The sequence below is a fragment of the Perca flavescens genome, chromosome 9, assembly GCF_004354835.1.
Source record: "Perca flavescens isolate YP-PL-M2 chromosome 9, PFLA_1.0, whole genome shotgun sequence".
NCBI classification, from domain to species: domain Eukaryota; kingdom Metazoa; phylum Chordata; class Actinopteri; order Perciformes; family Percidae; genus Perca; species Perca flavescens.
In genome coordinates, this window is record NC_041339.1 from 29922365 (window position 1) to 29939896 (window position 17532).

Sequence of the window (17532 nt, forward strand, 5' to 3'; positions counted from 1 at the left end):
AACCTTTTCTCACATTTAGAGTTTTATTGTCGCCTATAACACAAAGATGCAGTCAAAATAAACCATCTAATAAATCCAAAAGCCAGTTTCTACAGTGTAGTTGGGAACTGTTGCTACAACTGCACTGTCCAGTAGTAACCAAGGAAAACCGTTTGCTCGCTCAACAACAAAGCTGCACCTTCCAGATCAAACATTTCTCTCCCAGTCTTCCTCTGGGTCAGCACTGTGGGAGCATACTGCATACCCGCTGTCCTCCAAATCATCATGATCCTTTTCTTCCTCTTCAAGGTCTTAAAAACAACACAAATGAACTAGTGTCACAACCACAAAAACTTCTCAATTCATAGAATATGCACTGGAGGAAGCAGCATCGGATACAGTCAAAAATTGTTGTGACTGTCAATACATCTTGCAGTGATACCTCTGCTTTGAAAAACCAATACTGTGTACATGTTAACAGTACCTTGTTCCTGGTCATTTAGGAGCACAGCAGAGCCGTCCTGGCTCAGTTTAACTTCGGGGTTATCCATCAGGACATGTCTGAGATTACGGAGACTTCCACTCAGGACACTGAGTTTTGGGCAGCAGGACCAAAGCACAGCCAGAGGTACAGACACACACCTGCCAGCGCACACAAAAGGTGACATTACGACATGAAACCTTTATGCTAGCTGTGATGCCAACTTTTTTTCCCAAATGGAAGATCAATGACATTTGAGAGTTTTTTAAATTTTTTTTATAGCCGCTACATGAAACAAATATTGAAATAAAAAAATGTAGGACTTTACGTTGATTCTTAAATAGTTGGTAACATGGTGAAGCATACAAATGTAATGAGACAACTGTATAGCAGGAAGTCAAAAGTACAGGTGCCACAGAAACTAGGCCTGTGTTTGTGATCTGTATGTCACAAACTGCCTTTTAACTCGCCAACGCCATACTGTTCCTCCTCAACTTCTTCGAGGAAACACACCTGTGCAATTTGCAAGACTCCTGTTGTCCTTCGCCATTTGTCCAAAACAGCTCTGATTCCTGATGCTCCCCCGGATTTTTCATCTCTGCTCCACATGCTGCTGTGAGGTATAATACGCTGGTTATTTTGTAAAGAAACATCATCTAAGCTTCTTATGTGTTAAACTTGCCAAGAACATTTTTTCACAAACAACCTGGCAGTACAAACCCAATGATATTCTGGAGAAACCTTTGATTTCGAGAAAACGCACCAATGGAACTGAGATTCAGACTGTTCAAAATAATTTCCTGGAGGCTTTTTGCTGGCCCTATTGCTTCCAATATTTGTTTCTGCTACTGCCGGGGACGTTCACCTGTCTGTCTGTCTTCCATCTCCATGTGTCGCTCTGACGCTCTGAGGCATTCCTCCCCTTCACCCTCAGCCGGATACAATGTGTAAGTGTCATCCCTCTCACCAGTCTTCTCCTCTATCCAGTTTCTCTTCAGCTTTTCTGCCCAGTACAACACCTCACTCACCAGGACCCTCTGCAAGATGTTGTTGTCATGCAGGCTGGGGTAGTTTATACTATAGAGCTGATATAGAAACAGGTTAAAGAAAAAGAGACATAGATCACAATATCAGATTATCATCGAAACCTTTACCGATTGTGAGCGCATCCTGAGTGCCCCCACGTCTTTTGTGTATCTTCTAAGAGTAAAAGTATTTTTCTTTTTTTTGATGATGATCATGTTGTGTGCACTTAGCATCTTTGGTGATCTGTTAATCAGCTGACTGAATACAAGGAATCTCTAAACAACCCCAGAAACCCACAAAACCTTTTGCATTTAATAACATTATTCTAACAACCAATTTAAAAGTTGTTTCAGCAAAAATATGACATTTTTATACTAGTGTTGCCTTTATTTGGTAGTGAAACTAGAGAGCAAGAGAAAATATGGAGAGGGAAAGAGGGGAACAAAAATCCCCATGAATCAGTCACATATCGACAGGTTGTGTCTTTTAAAGACTGGGCCAACAGGACTCAGAAATGACTGATCTAATTTATAAAGAAGTTTACTCACCAGTGTGTATGAAAACACATCCTCAGCATCATCACCAAAAAACATGTTGCAGTCCTGTCTCCCCCCAAGCCAGTGGAACACACCAATCTGGGAGCAGAATCCGACTCTCTCCTCCTGGCCGGGTGGCGCCTGTCCAACACCAGTGAACTCCACCTCATAACCGTACTCCAAACACACCTTCAGAGCCCTGAGGAAGGATGTAATGTTAACACAATTCAGTTTAAATCTCTATTTTTGATTGAGGAATATATAACAGTGCTGATGTGTTTTAGGGTGCATTTAGCCATTAGCATTCCCTGTCTCTACCATGTTCATCAACACCATCAACTTTGTGCTTTCCACTACACTCGAAAAAAGCCTGAAAAAGCATACCAGGTCTTGAACTCTGCTCTGGTCCACTCAAACTTGTGATCACTGTGCCTGAAACCTGCCGGTCGAGGGAAAAGGGGGTTGAACTCAGAGTTTGGAGTACTGACGATAACAGCCACTGGGGTCATGTAACCAAACACCACCTCAGAGAAGCGCTCCACGTCAGCCAGAGTGAGGTGCTCTATGCTGCAGACAGCCAGGGAGGAAACATGGTGATAAATAATGGCCCAAGAGGGACACAGAGAAACCAAAAGATGGAAACCACACTGATAGAGAGAAAGACCACATAAACATGGGGAAAATGTGTTAAAGCAAGAGAGCAAGACAAGTGACAAAATGTGAAATAAAAAGACGAATATTTCCACCGATAGCTGCCAAAGCATCAACACTTGAAGACATTGAACCTCAACAGCCAAACAGACCCTTACAGCTCTATACTGGTCACCAGATCAAATCCTCTGAGACGGGCGTCTTCTTGTGTGACTGAGCCCTGGTACAGCTCAATGCGCAGCTGATCATAACTTGGCTGCAGATAGTCAGTCGACATAGGCGCTAATCCATGCCTGGAGGAACACATAAGCACAGTGTACACATTATCAATCCACACAGTATTACTTATTGCAACAACAAAAAGCATGAGGTGATCAAGCTCTTATCCAACAAGCAGGTTAAAGGTTTCACATGTGGTGCACTAGTCAAGACTAACTTAGGTCTGGTCAGTTAACTGATTAATGCTAAAAGGGCTGAGTGATGATTCAGCAAAATAATGTATCAACAGTGATATAATGGTACTGTGTTATTGTTTTATAAAATGATATTGTCCAAATGAATGATTGCAAGCAAACAAACAGCATGTAATAAACAAAATGGTATTTAGTTATCATATAGAGCTGTCTGGTATAGAAATGGTGAAATGCATGCTGGTGGAAAAGTTAATTGCAATGGCCATCTATTTGACTATTTTAGGTGACTTTGCATACGTCTAGGACTGCAATACTTTTATTATTCATTAATCTTTTTTCAGATTAAGCCATTGATCACTTAGTCTTTGCAATGCCAATCACATGTTCTATTGGTTGGCAGTCCAAAAGCCCAAGATGGTTTTGAAATATTCACATTTGAAAAGTTAAACCAGCAAATATATTCACCATTTTTTTCTGATTTAACAAGTGAAATAAACGGATTATGAACATTGTTGCTGATTATTTTTCTCTTGAAAACTCAATTGATTAATCAACTAATTGTTTCAGTTGTGCCCAGGGTATAAAATTAGCCGAATGCAGCCAAATGCTAGTGACACATGCAAGTGGCTGGGAGATTTCCTTTACTCACCAGCTAAAAAAAAAAAAACAATAGTAATCTATTGTGTGGATGGTAACATTTGAACATTCACTAGCCATTTGGCTGGTGGACAAAAAAGTTAATTTTGCACCCTGTATTTGCCATATTGTACCATGTATTGTTATCAGAGAAAGATCCCAGTCCTGGATGATGGCTTTTTTAAACATACATACATCTTTTTTTTTATATTGGCACCATCGATGTCCACTCCAACCAGTAGTTCAATTTCACGGTGAAACTTCAGTTTTTGAAGAAGGCTGCAGTCACTGCAGCCCAAGTCCACCACCTGAGGAGAAAGAAATAAGATGACGTAGGCTAACTTGGGAAAATTGGGTAAAAGCTAAAGTAACTTCAGTAGACTCTTGGCTAGAGGGAGATACATATTGAATGGGTTATCATTGTAAAAAAACACAAACCATTATGAAGAACAATTAACGCAAATAAGTTTATTTAAATCTAGGTTAGTGTAAATATATCTACCGTTAGCTCTAAAACTCCACCAAATTGTGAGGAAGAAATTATAATTTCTGACAATGACTGATAAATGTGAGTCCAGGACATCTCTGACTATACAGACTCAAAATCAAGCATTTAATAGTATCAATTTAGAGATTTTTCAAAGTAAAAGTACCACATTTGTAACTTGAAATGATTTCCTTTCTGACACTTCAGATGCTGTAAACACATTGCCAAATCATATATCTGATAGTGACTTATATATTTGAGTTGAGTTATTTTGAATGAAATGTAGTCAGAGATGTCCTGAATTTAAATGTATCATTCACTGTCAGAAATGGAGCATTTTGTTTTTACAGCAACTCAAGTTTCAGAAAGGCAGGCATTTCAAATGTTTCAAAGTACATGCGGGAATTCCAGTATTATCTATCCATATCTAACATTATGTCATAAAATGCTTGATTGTGAGACTATAACGCAAGTTGTCCTTAAAATGTAAAAAATCAAGTAATTTTGATCCCAATTTAGCAGTTATTTTTTTGATGAAATGGACACAGTATTTTTATACTTCCTGTTAATCCAATTAATATTATTTCCATATATGTATGTTATAAACACTCTGTGTTAACCATAGGTGTTAACAACAATTTATTTGGAAAACCGGGAGTATCCTTCCGCTGCAATCCATATACTGTAATAACAAATAAATAAAAAATAGTACCGCGGAGTGACGGCTAGCTTGACCGCAGCACCGTCGTTAATGCCTTTGTGAAAAGCATGGTGAAAACAGACGGTATGAAAAGGTTAGCTAGCTTAGCTAACACGTTAGCAAACAAATGTTGATTTTGAAGTTGAAGAAATACAAGTTTCCCAAAGGTTCGGGTTTGTTATTCTTTACAATGTTAAAGTTACCACGGCAAATGACCAAACCATTAACATTATGAAAAACATTTAATGCTCAACTTGCTAGCTAGCTACATTGTGCGAATATACCTAACGTTAGCTCTACGACCTTATTGGTTCGGTAAAACCTTTAGCATAGTAGCGGCGATTCCATTAGCTTTTTGAATTATCGTTAGCATAGCTACATGCTCAAACAAACGTTGGTTTAGAAGGTAAAGTGCGTTTCTCATTAAGACGGTAGCCACCTTTTTGGGTTTGTTCCTCTTGACAAAATCTATGACAAACTGATGTCTCTGTCTGTGAAGTGGAGGACTGAAGATTGGATCCATCTTCGCGTTCAGATACCGTCCTCGCCGGACCCCAGAGTGCGCTGTTATTATTTAGCTAGTGTTGACGCAATATTTTTATTTTATTCGGTTTTTTGGACAACGACGATGCCTGCAAACCATTTAATGCAAACTCAAGATAGATTTGTCCAGGTAAAGGCGAATTTCCTTACTACTTTTAAAGTATTTTAGCTCTTAGGGATGATAGTCCGTCTGTAACGTTACTCTCTGAGCTGTCCCGCAGAAAAACTGTATAAACTTTAATCCAGACTGAAAATATCTTAACACCTGTTGATGCTAGCTAGAGTTTTACAATGGAATTTACAGACTGAATCAATTGAATGTACAGACGTGCATGTTCTACAGAGGATGAATCCTAGTCTTTTGGTGAAACTCTGTCTTTTCCTCTATGGCCAGCAGGATGTCAAAGTGTATTATTTGTTTGGCCTACAAAAAATTTAATGTTTAATTTATTTTCTAAAGGTATCCTGTCAGTATGTTTATTATTAGTGTAATTCAAAGCTGAACAGTCTCATACATCTGTTGAGTGATCAATCAAAATTAATGTCAAAATTAAAGTAATTGAGGCCTGTGTTAAAATTAGAAGTTACTGATAGGTTTCAAGGGTAAATCTTTAGTCATCAAATACAAAAATGCCTTTATATTATGAAACACTGTTGTTCTAATATGTAATTAAATCATGTCAAAATACCTTCAAATACTAAATGGTGAAGACAGTTAAAACAATGCACATGTTTACTTCAAGTACAAAGAGCATCCAACTACCTAATGGGCACATTACAAAATACAAGAAAACAGAATAATGTATTTTTGTTGTGCTCATAGTTGTAGGGTTTAGGAATTTGTTCACCCAAATTCAAAAATACATATTTTCATTTTACATACTGTACTCTCCTTACTCCATTATCTGTGAAAATGTGGCCGATCAACTTTTGTGTTGTATTGATAAGAATTTGTAGTGAAGTAGGCCCATTTCAGCAACCCACCAATGTTAGCTGACCTCATCTATTTTATTTATCAATGTACAGTAGATTACAACTTGCATTTGGCGAGTGGCAGGGTGCTAATTTTGGGCCCTGATCACCATATAAAACAGATATGGCAAATGTGTTAGCAGACAGTGGCTAATTTACACATCAAGCAGACGTGTAGCAACATCACATCTGGTGAATACAAGTCCAATATTTCCTTTCCCTCTCCTTCCTAGGTGTCCACCAACTCCTAAGGGAAGCTCCTAAGCTCCTTAATCCTCCATTATGTGTATTAGCACTTTTTCAATCAACTGTTTGGCACTCAGTAGGTAGTGTGTAGTGGGTTTATCAAAGCTTTTTTGCTTAAAAAAGCTGCCTGCTGTGATTCAAAAACAACGCCGATGAGAGTGAACCAAAAGTGTAAAGTTATGGCTGAAAAAATGAAAACAATGCGTTAAAAGACACCCAGACCAACTCCTCCTTTCATATTACACATTTGAGCCATTCTTTATATAAAAATATCAATTAGAGCAGCTTTAATTTAAGTGTATTCAGGCGTATATTTATAGCAGATACTATTTGTCACATGCAAAGTGGATAGTGGTAGTTTGAAAGAGGGAGGGAAATGTGGGGGAGTGAATGATGTAATGGAAGAGTTGATGATCAGAAATTATGGGGAATACAAGCTGATGGGAGGAAGTGTCCACAAGAGGAGGAGAGATATAGAGGGAGGGCAACAGCAAAGATGGTGGAAATTAAGAGAGATAAATATCTAATCTCAAAAAGGAAAAAGTTAATCAAGAGGCTGCTAGACCTCTTCAGCTCTTTGTTCAGATATCTTGATGTTGAAGACATTGGAAGCAGCTGACCACTGTGTCCCTCCCCTGAACACGTCTGTTACTCCCCAGGCCGTGTTTATCAAAACACTCACTGCATGCTCACTGTAACGCTCAACTTGTTGGTCATCGTCTCCATCTCCCACTTCAGGCACAGACACTTTTCTTGAAATGTGACAGCTAATAGTGTGTATCAGTTTAATTCATGACTGGAAGCTTTGTTTGTTCTATGCGAAAAAGTCACACTTTAGCTGTTTGTCCACCCTCTATACAAGTTTTTGGACTGTTTTTAAAATGCTAAGACAGGCTGAGATTTCAGGACATTCACTTGTTAATGTCATTTTTAGTATCTTTTTTTTATGTATAAATGTGTCACTATAATAGTAAATCAAGATGAACTTGTAGCCTACTCAATACCACCAAGTGCTGTAGTAATTATTTCCAATAATGTGGATCTGATTGATATTCTAGAGCTTTTTTTTGGCATGTAGGCTATGTAGTTTGTTTTTTGTAATACTGGGTCTCTCAAAGTAAAATTTCCTTATTTTGTCTCTATTCTCAATAATTGCTGGGCTCTAAACTCTTTTGCACTTAATATGAGGCTCTAATCACAATCTTCCCCTCCAGGCAGCTTCACACCTCCACCAATCTCATCCTCCTCTCCCTGGCTGTGTCCGACTTGCTCGTGGGCCTTTTCAGTGATGCCAGCTGCAATCATCATGCTGCAGTCCTGCATATTTCTGGGTAAAATTGTGCTCTTTTCTACCTGTTGAGCTTCACCCTCACCTCTTCCTCTGTTGGGAGCATGGCGCTCACATCAGTCGACAGCTATGTGGCTATTTGTGATCCTCTTCGCTATTCTTCCACGGTAACACCAAGCAGAGTTCAAATCCGTGTGTCTCTGTGTTGGTTCTGCTGTTATTTACAGCTTTATATTACTGAAAGATCACTTGTCACAAATAGATTTGTCTGGTTCCTTCTATCAAGAATGTTTAGTTGTCATGAACTACATTTCAGGTGCAGTAGACTTGCTTCTGACCTTTTTCGGCGAGAGTATGAGAGTTTTTGTGGTGGCTGCATAGACTGTATAATATTAATGGACAGAGCATGTGTGATGTCACCCATTGGTTTGTGGAGCCCTGCTATGAGTCGTCGAGTTTGCCATTATGGGCGCAGCCATCCTGGTTGCGGATGTGACGATTTTAGACGTGAGGGAGGAGCCCTTACACTCTACGTTAGACACTTTCACTGGCAATCACATCATAGCCACGCCCTAAAACACCCCCTGCTTTATCGCTGATTTTAAAGTCAACAAGACCATAATTCTAAAATTAACATCATTCTGTGTTGCAGAAGACTTAAAACTAATGATTGAAACCATGAACTCCTTATGAAAATGTTTACTGAGGTAATAAATCAAGTGAGAAGTGGGTCACTTTCTCATAGACTTCTACAGAAACAGACTTCCTTTTGCAACCTTACGTGTCGCCCCCTGCTGGAATTCAGATAGAATGCAGGTTTAAGGCACTTCACCGAACCGGATGTTTTGTCCATTAATATTATACAGTCTATGGGTGGCTGTTACCCAGCCACATTCCACGCAGTCTCAAATTTCAGCTTTCAAATCAACTGCAACTGTTAAGAAATCTGAGCTCAGGGCTGCTAGAACTCGTGGTATAACCCTTCTTGTGTTTATACTTTGTCTCAGTCCATACTACATTCCTTCTCTAGCAGGACAGGACACCTCATCTGGTGTAAATTCATTACCTCAACTTTGGCTGTTCCTTTGTAACTCCACTTTTAATCCTCTGATCCATGCCTTTTTCTACCCCTGGTTTAGAAATATAAACCGACTTATATCATGAAGGTGAAGCCAGTCTAATTGATGGTGAAGTACATTTGAACACACAGTGATGTAATTTCTTTGGTAGGACAGCAAAAAGAAACCTATTCAGGATGTAAACCTCTATACTTTTGAAACAACCTTTGCCAGTGGAGATAATGGAATTCTAACACCCTTGGTTCAGAGAAGCTATTACATTATTTCCTAAAGATCTGTCAGTGGGTAATATAAGTGTACTTCAAAACTAAACAGTCTCCCATAATGAATGAGGTGTAGCCTTAAGTTGCAAAGAAAGAAAGAAAACACAAACAAACTACATTATGTGGCATTAATCGATAAAATGGCCAAATGGAGTGAATGCCAATATTAGTCATTAGAGATCTATGTTAACAATGTGAGGTACTGATCTATTCCACAGGTACTTGTGTGTCTATCTAGGGCTGCAATAATTAGTCAAAGCTTTAGATAGAAACACACACAGTTGAAAAAAAAGCAACATTGAACACTAATGTTTAAACAGAGGGGTGTTTTATTGTTTCACAGATGTTTTTTTTTTTATTCCTTCATCTGTTAAAAAAAAAGATCTGTCAACGTTTTCACAAAATGAGAAGTCACATAGTACAGTACATCAGAAAGGAAATATACTGCATGGTTTTAAAAAATATTGCTTGATAAATTATGAGTTTATTTGTTTACGCTACTTTTTTAGTTTAACAATCATCCAGAGAATCTTAATAACCTATCTCGAAAATATAACAATTTTTGATAAATAGAATTTCAGCAATACATTGTTATGCTATGATACCAGCCACAATAATGAAAATGTATATATGCTATTGCTAACAAAGATTCATAAGCATTCAAATCTAAAGGTTCTCCTCAGGTTTGATCACAATTTATTCGCGGTATGTAAGACATACCCCAAACAGAAGAATGATGCTGTAGCTTTGTAGTTGTAATTACTTTCTTTTTACAATTTTCCTTCTAAAGTTTTTAGAGATTGAAATGTTAACAGTTATGTTATGGAGAGTGAAGAAAACAAACATATAACCCATTATTTCTGCCGAGTCCAGTGTCTATTTATTAAGTGGATCTGTGGTTCATTTGGAGGCACCAGTGCTTCTGCATATTGGCCTAATAGAGTAGTCGCTTTGCTTGATGATGTTTTTGGCGGCCAGCCTGATGCAGTAGGTGGTCCAAGGCTTGAGGTCAGTCACTTTGTAAAAATTACCTTCCGTGGTTCTCACTATAGGTGGCTGAATGGCCTCCTGGTCTTTCTGTTCCTCCTCAATCACAACCGTGTACTCTGTCGCATCCTTCACAGTCGTCCAATTCACATACAAGGAAACTCCACTTACTGTCACAGTCACTGCTGGGGTTTCAAGATCTGCGCGAGAGAGAGATGTGTGTGAGAAATAAACACTTCATAGTAAAGGCCTATGACTTCAGATTCATGATTCATTAACATGCTTCACACTATCTCTAAGTTATGTAATAAAACTACAATTACCTTTGTCAAAATGGGCAAAGATTTCACTGGCCGGCAAATCTCTTCTTCTGCGAGCTTGTACTGGACCTGAGAAAGGTGAGAACATACTCGTCAGAACATTTATATATTTTAAATATAGAAGGGAGGGCTGTAATTAAATGTAATTGAACATTGGGTGGTTTTGGCAGCATTGTTTTCTGTGAGGGACAGTCAAATACTTAGATGATGGATTTCTGTGATCCATTTTATCTCCCATTTGTTTAAAATTCAGGTGACAGACCGCAAAGTTCTGCAGGACCTTACTGAACCTTGTGCGTTTATACTCTATGTCAGACACGTAAGATGAACTAAAGAAATAACTCTTCATGCATTAATATAATAACCAAGCCCTCGTATATCATATTGATTGATGAACAGAAATGGGACAAAATAAGAGCCGCAAAATTACGAGGACATTGTTGCTGTGTTGTTGCTATATTCCATTAGCAGAAAGTTTGTGACATTGTTTGAGGAACTGTTGCTGTGTCAGGGGAGATCCCGGACAGACAAACAGATTAGGTGTGATGTATTCGTACAGCATTGGACATCGAAGAATTATGCTTTGCAAAACTATAAAATTTAGAATGAGAAATAATTATATAAAGGGAAAAGCAATCCGTAATGGAGGCTTGTAGAAACCGCTAAAATTGTATGAAATCATGGAAAGATTATTCCTTGAATAGTGGGTGAAATATTACAGGTCACCCTGCGTCTAACCTGTAATATTTTGGTTAGGGATGCTCTGTCCCGCTGCGTTGCTTGCTGTCACTTCAGTGGCGTTAGGATAGAAGTTGGTCAGCTGGCAGTAGAGCCCAGTGGTGTTGCAAAGCTTGACACGGCCTGACCCCGACACACTGTAGACAGTGTACCTTGTGGCAAACACTGATGCATCCCAGGAAAGCATAGCAGAGTCTCTGTTCCCACTGTATCTCACATTCTGTGGAGAACAGGGGACTGGGAAAGAGAGTGAAAATGCTGTTAACAGGAACTGCGGGATGTTGTATTTAAAACATGCATCATTTTTAGGTAACACTTTACTTTAGTTCCCCCCCATTTAGCATTTATAAGCAGTACACAAGCATTAAATAAATGGTTTATAACACTATAATGCAGTTGTTAGCAGATATTAAGACTGTTTATAAATGTACAGTATTTGTCAACAATTATAACTTCTCCTATGAAGATTTTATATTATTGTACTGTATTTTACTATATTGTCTATTTATACACCAGCTTCCACTTAAGGTACAATTGTTGAAAAATACATAATTGACAAATGCTTTAATAAACACCTATATATATGTAAAGGTCACTAAAACACTCTTCACTATCTGTATAAAGTTAAGGATGAGTGCAGTGTAAAGTCACCTGTGACTCCAGTAAAGGCAGTGGATGGCTTGCTGACCCCGCCTGAGTTTCTGGCGCGTACAGTGAGGTTATATGCTGTGCTGCAAGGCATTGGGAACTCAAAGTATCTCCTGGGCAGCCAGTAGGAAAAGACCTCCATCAGGGCTTGTGGGTTGTTCTGGATTCGACCGGTTATCTCCGCAAGGTACTCTACGTCAGAACAATTTACACTGTCCCATGATGTCATGGCCCAGTGAGCTTGGCCTATTTTCTGCATTTGGACTTTCAGAGCAGTCGGAGCGCATGGAGCTGAGGAGGTGAGAGGTTAAGTCAGTATTTTAACATTGGAATTAGACCAGTAAAATACTTTTAGCTCTTGTTCTTCATGTGTAGTCTACCAGCATACCATACTTGTTAAATGTAGTCCTTTGAAAACACATTTTAAAGAATAACTTCCTCTCTGGACTTCTTGTAGGATATACTGATTTTTACAATATGTTTACCACTAGACTAGCTGTATTGTTGGTATTAAACCAAATGACAGGGAATTAACCAATTTATTGTGTACTTATTTTTGTATTATACCTGAGCAACCTTAACACTGTAATATCGACATACACTTGTTTATCCACATATTTTGTTTATGTGAAAATTAATTTGTGCTCAATTTACTAAGTGGAGCATTAATTATGTTGAATTATAGTTATATTTTTGATCTCTAATATTTACCTGCTCCCGCCTGCAGAGGTGCACTAAGCGAGCTGTTGCAGACACCATTTGAGGCTTTAACAGAGAAATTGTAAACGTGACCACATTCCAGGCCTTCCATGGTGCAGAAGGGGACAGTGCTGTGGCAGTAGAGCATCTTTCCGTCCAAAGCTTGGGCAAAGCCAAAATACTCCCCAGCGCCCTCACTGGCACCCCAAGACAGCATGGCAGAGTGGGTCTCACAATTAATATCCACAGTGAGGCCAGAGGAATTACAGGGCACTGCGACCACAAAGAGAAAACAACTCCTATTAGAAAATCAAACAGGAAGCTGGCCTGCAGTTTCGACATTTTAGGTATGTTAACCCATCCTTGTTGGTTATGAGTTAAAAAATTCTAAACAAGGAAAGGAGCTCGATGCATTAATCTAATCAAGACAGGTGACTAGTAAGAATAAAACCCAGTACGCTGTACTGTTCCTTCAGTCAGTTTAACTTGGTGGTAATGTAGAAACCTGTGTAGCAGCTAGATGGTGCATGATTTGATTATTATTGATTGGTACAATAACAGAACAACAATAAAAGTTACTTTTCAAACACCAGGAATTGATTACCATTTCATTATGGCATGAAAAGAAAGAAACTGCAGTATCCAAATAGAAGATGTCTGCACGATTTCCCTGAGGACTCTTATTGTCATATTGTTTAATATATGTGCCCATTGAAAGCAGTATTAATGCTGAGTGGATTACCCTGATGGAATAAACTAAAATGTCTATCTCTACCTGTTCGGAAGGATGAAGTGCGGGGCTTGCTGGTGCAGTTGTCTCCACTGGCAGTGATGTTTAAGCTGTACGTCTGTCCGCAGTGCAGATCAGTCAGATTGCAGTTGTTTACTGAGGTGTTGCAGCTTGCAACATGTCCATCCCTTCCTGTGGCTGTCAGAAGGTAGGATGTAGCCACAGGGGATTGTCCCCACTTCACTGTGGCACCATTCTTCTCACATGATGCTAACACTGTCACATTGTCTGGGACACAGGGTGCTAAAGAGACAGACCAAATATAAGCCTTAAATATTTGTTTGTTTTGTTTATCAAAGTGCTCATATTATGCTTTTTGGCTTTCCCCCTTTCCTTTATTGTGTTATATATCTTTTTTGTGCACATTATAGGTTTAACAAGGTGAAAAAGCCCAAAGTCCACCCCAAAGGGACTTACCATCTCCAACAGAAAACACTGTTCACAAACTGCTCCAAACAGCTCTATTGTAGTCCAGCCTTTACTTCAGACAAACGCGCGTCATTTTGTAACACACGTTATAATGCTCGCCTAGCTGCTAACATGGCACTCCCTCATACTCTGCTTCTGACTGGCTAGCAGTGCTGACATAGGCACTGCGCATGTGCAACTCCCAACAAAGATGGAACAGAAGTGAGATGCCTTACTCTGTAGCTAAGACAGAGAGCTCAACACAAAGAGGAGCTGCAGCAATGTACAGTACAACAAATACAATTATGAACCTGAAAATTAGCATAATATGAGCACTTTAAGATTCCCATAATTGTTTTGGGGCCGGCATAAGAATACCTTTCACAGTGACCTCACAGTCACTCCTAAGCAGAAAAACATGACTCACTCTATAACGTTACATAAAACATACAATATAATTCATCCATTTTTATATATATATATATATATATATATATATATATATATATATATATGTTGGTGTGTTTTTGGTTTCTGTCGGTTCACCCTCACTCTCAACAGTGTGTGGACACGCCCCTCCTGCTGTTCTCTCTCCGCACCTGACACCAGTTAATCATCATCATTCCTCCAGCTTACGTGCAGTATTTCCAGTCCTGTTTTTGTCGAGTATCTAATCTGTCTGTTCCGTGTTCCTAGAAATACTCACTGTCTGAATCTTCCGCCAGTTCAGCCTTCCCTCGGACCCAGCACCTCCTCTGCCTACCCAGCTTTCTCCAGTACCAGTACCACTATCTGCTCTGCCTTCACCGGACCCACTACCACTACTGCCAGCCCCAGCCTGCTTCAGAACCAGAGCCTCACACTAACCATTGACTTTCATTATTAAATAAACAAATTATTTTTGCACCAGTTCCAGTGTCTGCGCCTGAGTTCTGTCCCCAACCGTGACCGATCCATAAAAGATCCTCTATTTTGTACAATTTGTAGTTTTCTCATAACCTGCAGAAGTACTTGACCATACTGTTGCGGCAATAATCAAGATGGGATAAAACCAAGGTCTGAATAACTCGCTTCGCTGTATCTTGTGTGAAAAATGTCTGATACCTCTTGATTACAGCAAGACCATGTTATCTATGTTTTACCCATTATAATTTGTTGTATAAGCTGATTCTAAGTAGCTTTGCTTCTTTTACATGATTACTTAGCACTTCATTTATGTAGAGATCAATAGTTGTTTTGGCAGTGAGTGATACACTGAATCAGACTGTACTGGTAAGAAAAATACCTGTTATGATCTTCGTTGGTGGGCTTCTGAGGCTGCTGCACTTATCAGAAGAAGCTGATACTATGATGCTATAATGCATGTCACAGCGGATATCTGGGAGTACACATGAGTTGGAGGAGCTGTTACAGGATATGAGGGTTTGGTCATTGCCCTCAGCGGTCACAAGGTAGAGCGGTGCGTCCATCGTCCTCTCCCAGTTAACCAGGATTGTGTCGTTGTCGCATTCTGTCGCTACACTAACGGATGTTAGAGCACAGGGACCTATGGGACAGGAAAATAGGACAGGAATAAAAAAAGATTAGCATCAGAAAACACTAGCAGTATGAAATGAAATAGCTCTCAGTGGCAGTAAATTTAAGAGAAACTTAAGCATTGTATCCTTGTCATTTCTTGTTTATCATAGTCTGTCAGAGAGGCCGTCTTGTCAAAAGCCTTCATAGGTGCTTTATTGAGTAAATCCTATATTGCAGATGATTAGTTGTAACTTAAGTTCCCAACTTTTTGGGTCAGGACCCCTTCAATGGGTCCCAATAAGATTATTAGGATGGAAAAGAAGTAAAACATTATTTTGCAACACAAATTGAAAGTCTTTGCTTTTTTGGGAAACACTGAATAGTTTTACCGGTAACAGTGAGTCAAATCAAAAGAAAAGTCAGTGTTTGGTGAATACATTCATTTTAAGGGGTCACAAGCCAAAAAGGTTGGGAACCACTGACTGACATTGTTACAGTACTTTTGTGCCAGAAGAGATTTAGCGTTTTATTTATTGTTTGGTAATGCATTAATATGGAACGATGCTTACTAGATCATTTTCCTAGTAACCTTTCAAAGACAACACTTCAGCACTTCACTTTAAAATTGGTGTTTTGCGAGTAAAGATTCTTTTTGAATACCTGTCTCAAGCTCAAAGGGGGTGCTGTGATTGCTGTTGCAGTATTTGTTGACAGCAGTGACGTGGAAGGTGTAACGCGTTCCACATTTCAGATTTGGGACATTACAGGGAGAGGAGGTGGTAGTGCAGCTGGAGTTATGACCTCCGACCCCTTTGGCCTGCACAAAGTAGCTGAGAGCTCCTTCTGAGGCGTCCCACGTCACCCAAACAGAGTTTGTTACGCAGTCCAGATGGCCATCCACGTTCTTGGGCACACACGAAGCTGTGGGGAGAATTCTAAATTTTATACCTCCACCTATTACTTATTATTTCCTTTTTCCGTTTAACCCTCTTCACCTTTTAATGCTATTTCCATATAACCTGATCCCTATGTGTTTCATATCAAAATGTTCAGAACAAACTCTTCTTTCTGTAAAGTGACGCCCAAAATTGTTCCAGAGCAATGTATAAAGAAATAATTTGGCCCTAAAGTGGAAATATTTCTCAAAGCTCTTGTATAAAACATACCTACACTCAATTGTTTTGGTGCCTTACATGAGTTTACAAAAGTCTTGGGTTCCAAAAAGTAGCATAATATATGAATAAAACAGTAAATACATTTTCCAAAATGAAATTTTGTTAATTAGTAGGAGTGTTGTCAAACAACGCTTGGACTTGCTGGTGCGTCTTTTGTCCTCAGAGGATTAAAGACATTCTCCAGAAGCATAGGGTTGGTAGGAATTATATTATGTCATCACACATGGAATTTTTTTGTGTCAGCAGCAGTCATATTGAAACGCAGCAGCAGCAGTTTATTTATACATGCCAAGGTGTGCCATCTACAACATTCATATAAATGATTTGAGTTTTTAATCAGCTGGTAAGAAAAACACTTATTCACCGTCTTTTTGAGAATAGGAAGAAATAGTTACAGCATGTAACTCCCCCCAATGTATTTATTTAGTGTAAGGATTAAACAAATGAGATGGACAGCATGTTAAGTAGTGAGCTTTAAAGGTATTGGTAGTCACCTACAGTAGGATAATTGCCTCCTGCCACCAGCTCTATACATGAGCGTGATATCAATCTTCTCGAAACCAGCTACTATTTTTCTTTCCTATAGGTGGCGCAGGTTGGCATGTTTAGAACTGGTCTGATAATAACTGCTCAGCATCCCCTTGTGGAGAATCTGGAACCTGCTATGCATGCAATTTTGCAATTGAACAAATTGAAGTTTACCTGAGGAAGTCTTTACCACAGCGCTGGGCTTACTCTCACAGTCATCTCTCACGGACAGCACAGTCACGTTGTATTTCTGTCCACATGGTAGACCCCTTATGTTGCAATAAGTGTTACTGGAGTTACAGTAGAGTATTGCCCAGTTGTTGCTCACTGCTGCTACATGGAAGTACTGGGTGTCGGGGTTGGGGGACCATGACACGTTCATGGCACCATCATCACACTGTGTATTAATAGCCACATCCTG

The 17532-nt window shown here is 39.2% G+C and overlaps 1 protein-coding gene across 2 annotated transcripts; it reads right to left on the bottom strand.

Annotated features, from left to right (window-relative positions):
- Positions 1-5795, bottom strand: henmt1 (HEN methyltransferase 1). 2 transcript variants are annotated; one of them, XM_028588078.1, is made up of 9 exons: positions 5349-5795; positions 3918-4030; positions 2832-2966; positions 2407-2589; positions 2035-2221; positions 1326-1545; positions 974-1073; positions 464-621; positions 1-290 (listed from the first exon to the last, which is right to left on the bottom strand). In XM_028588078.1, the coding sequence occupies exons 1-9, from the start codon at positions 5430-5432 to the stop codon at positions 187-189; spliced, it is 1284 nt and encodes a 427-aa protein (XP_028443879.1). In that variant the 5' UTR covers positions 5433-5795; the 3' UTR covers positions 1-186. The 2 variants fall into 2 exon arrangements, with proteins under 2 accessions (XP_028443879.1, XP_028443880.1); XM_028588079.1 differs by having other exon boundaries at positions 974-1070; positions 5349-5793.
- Between the last annotated feature and the right edge of the window lie 11737 nt (positions 5796-17532).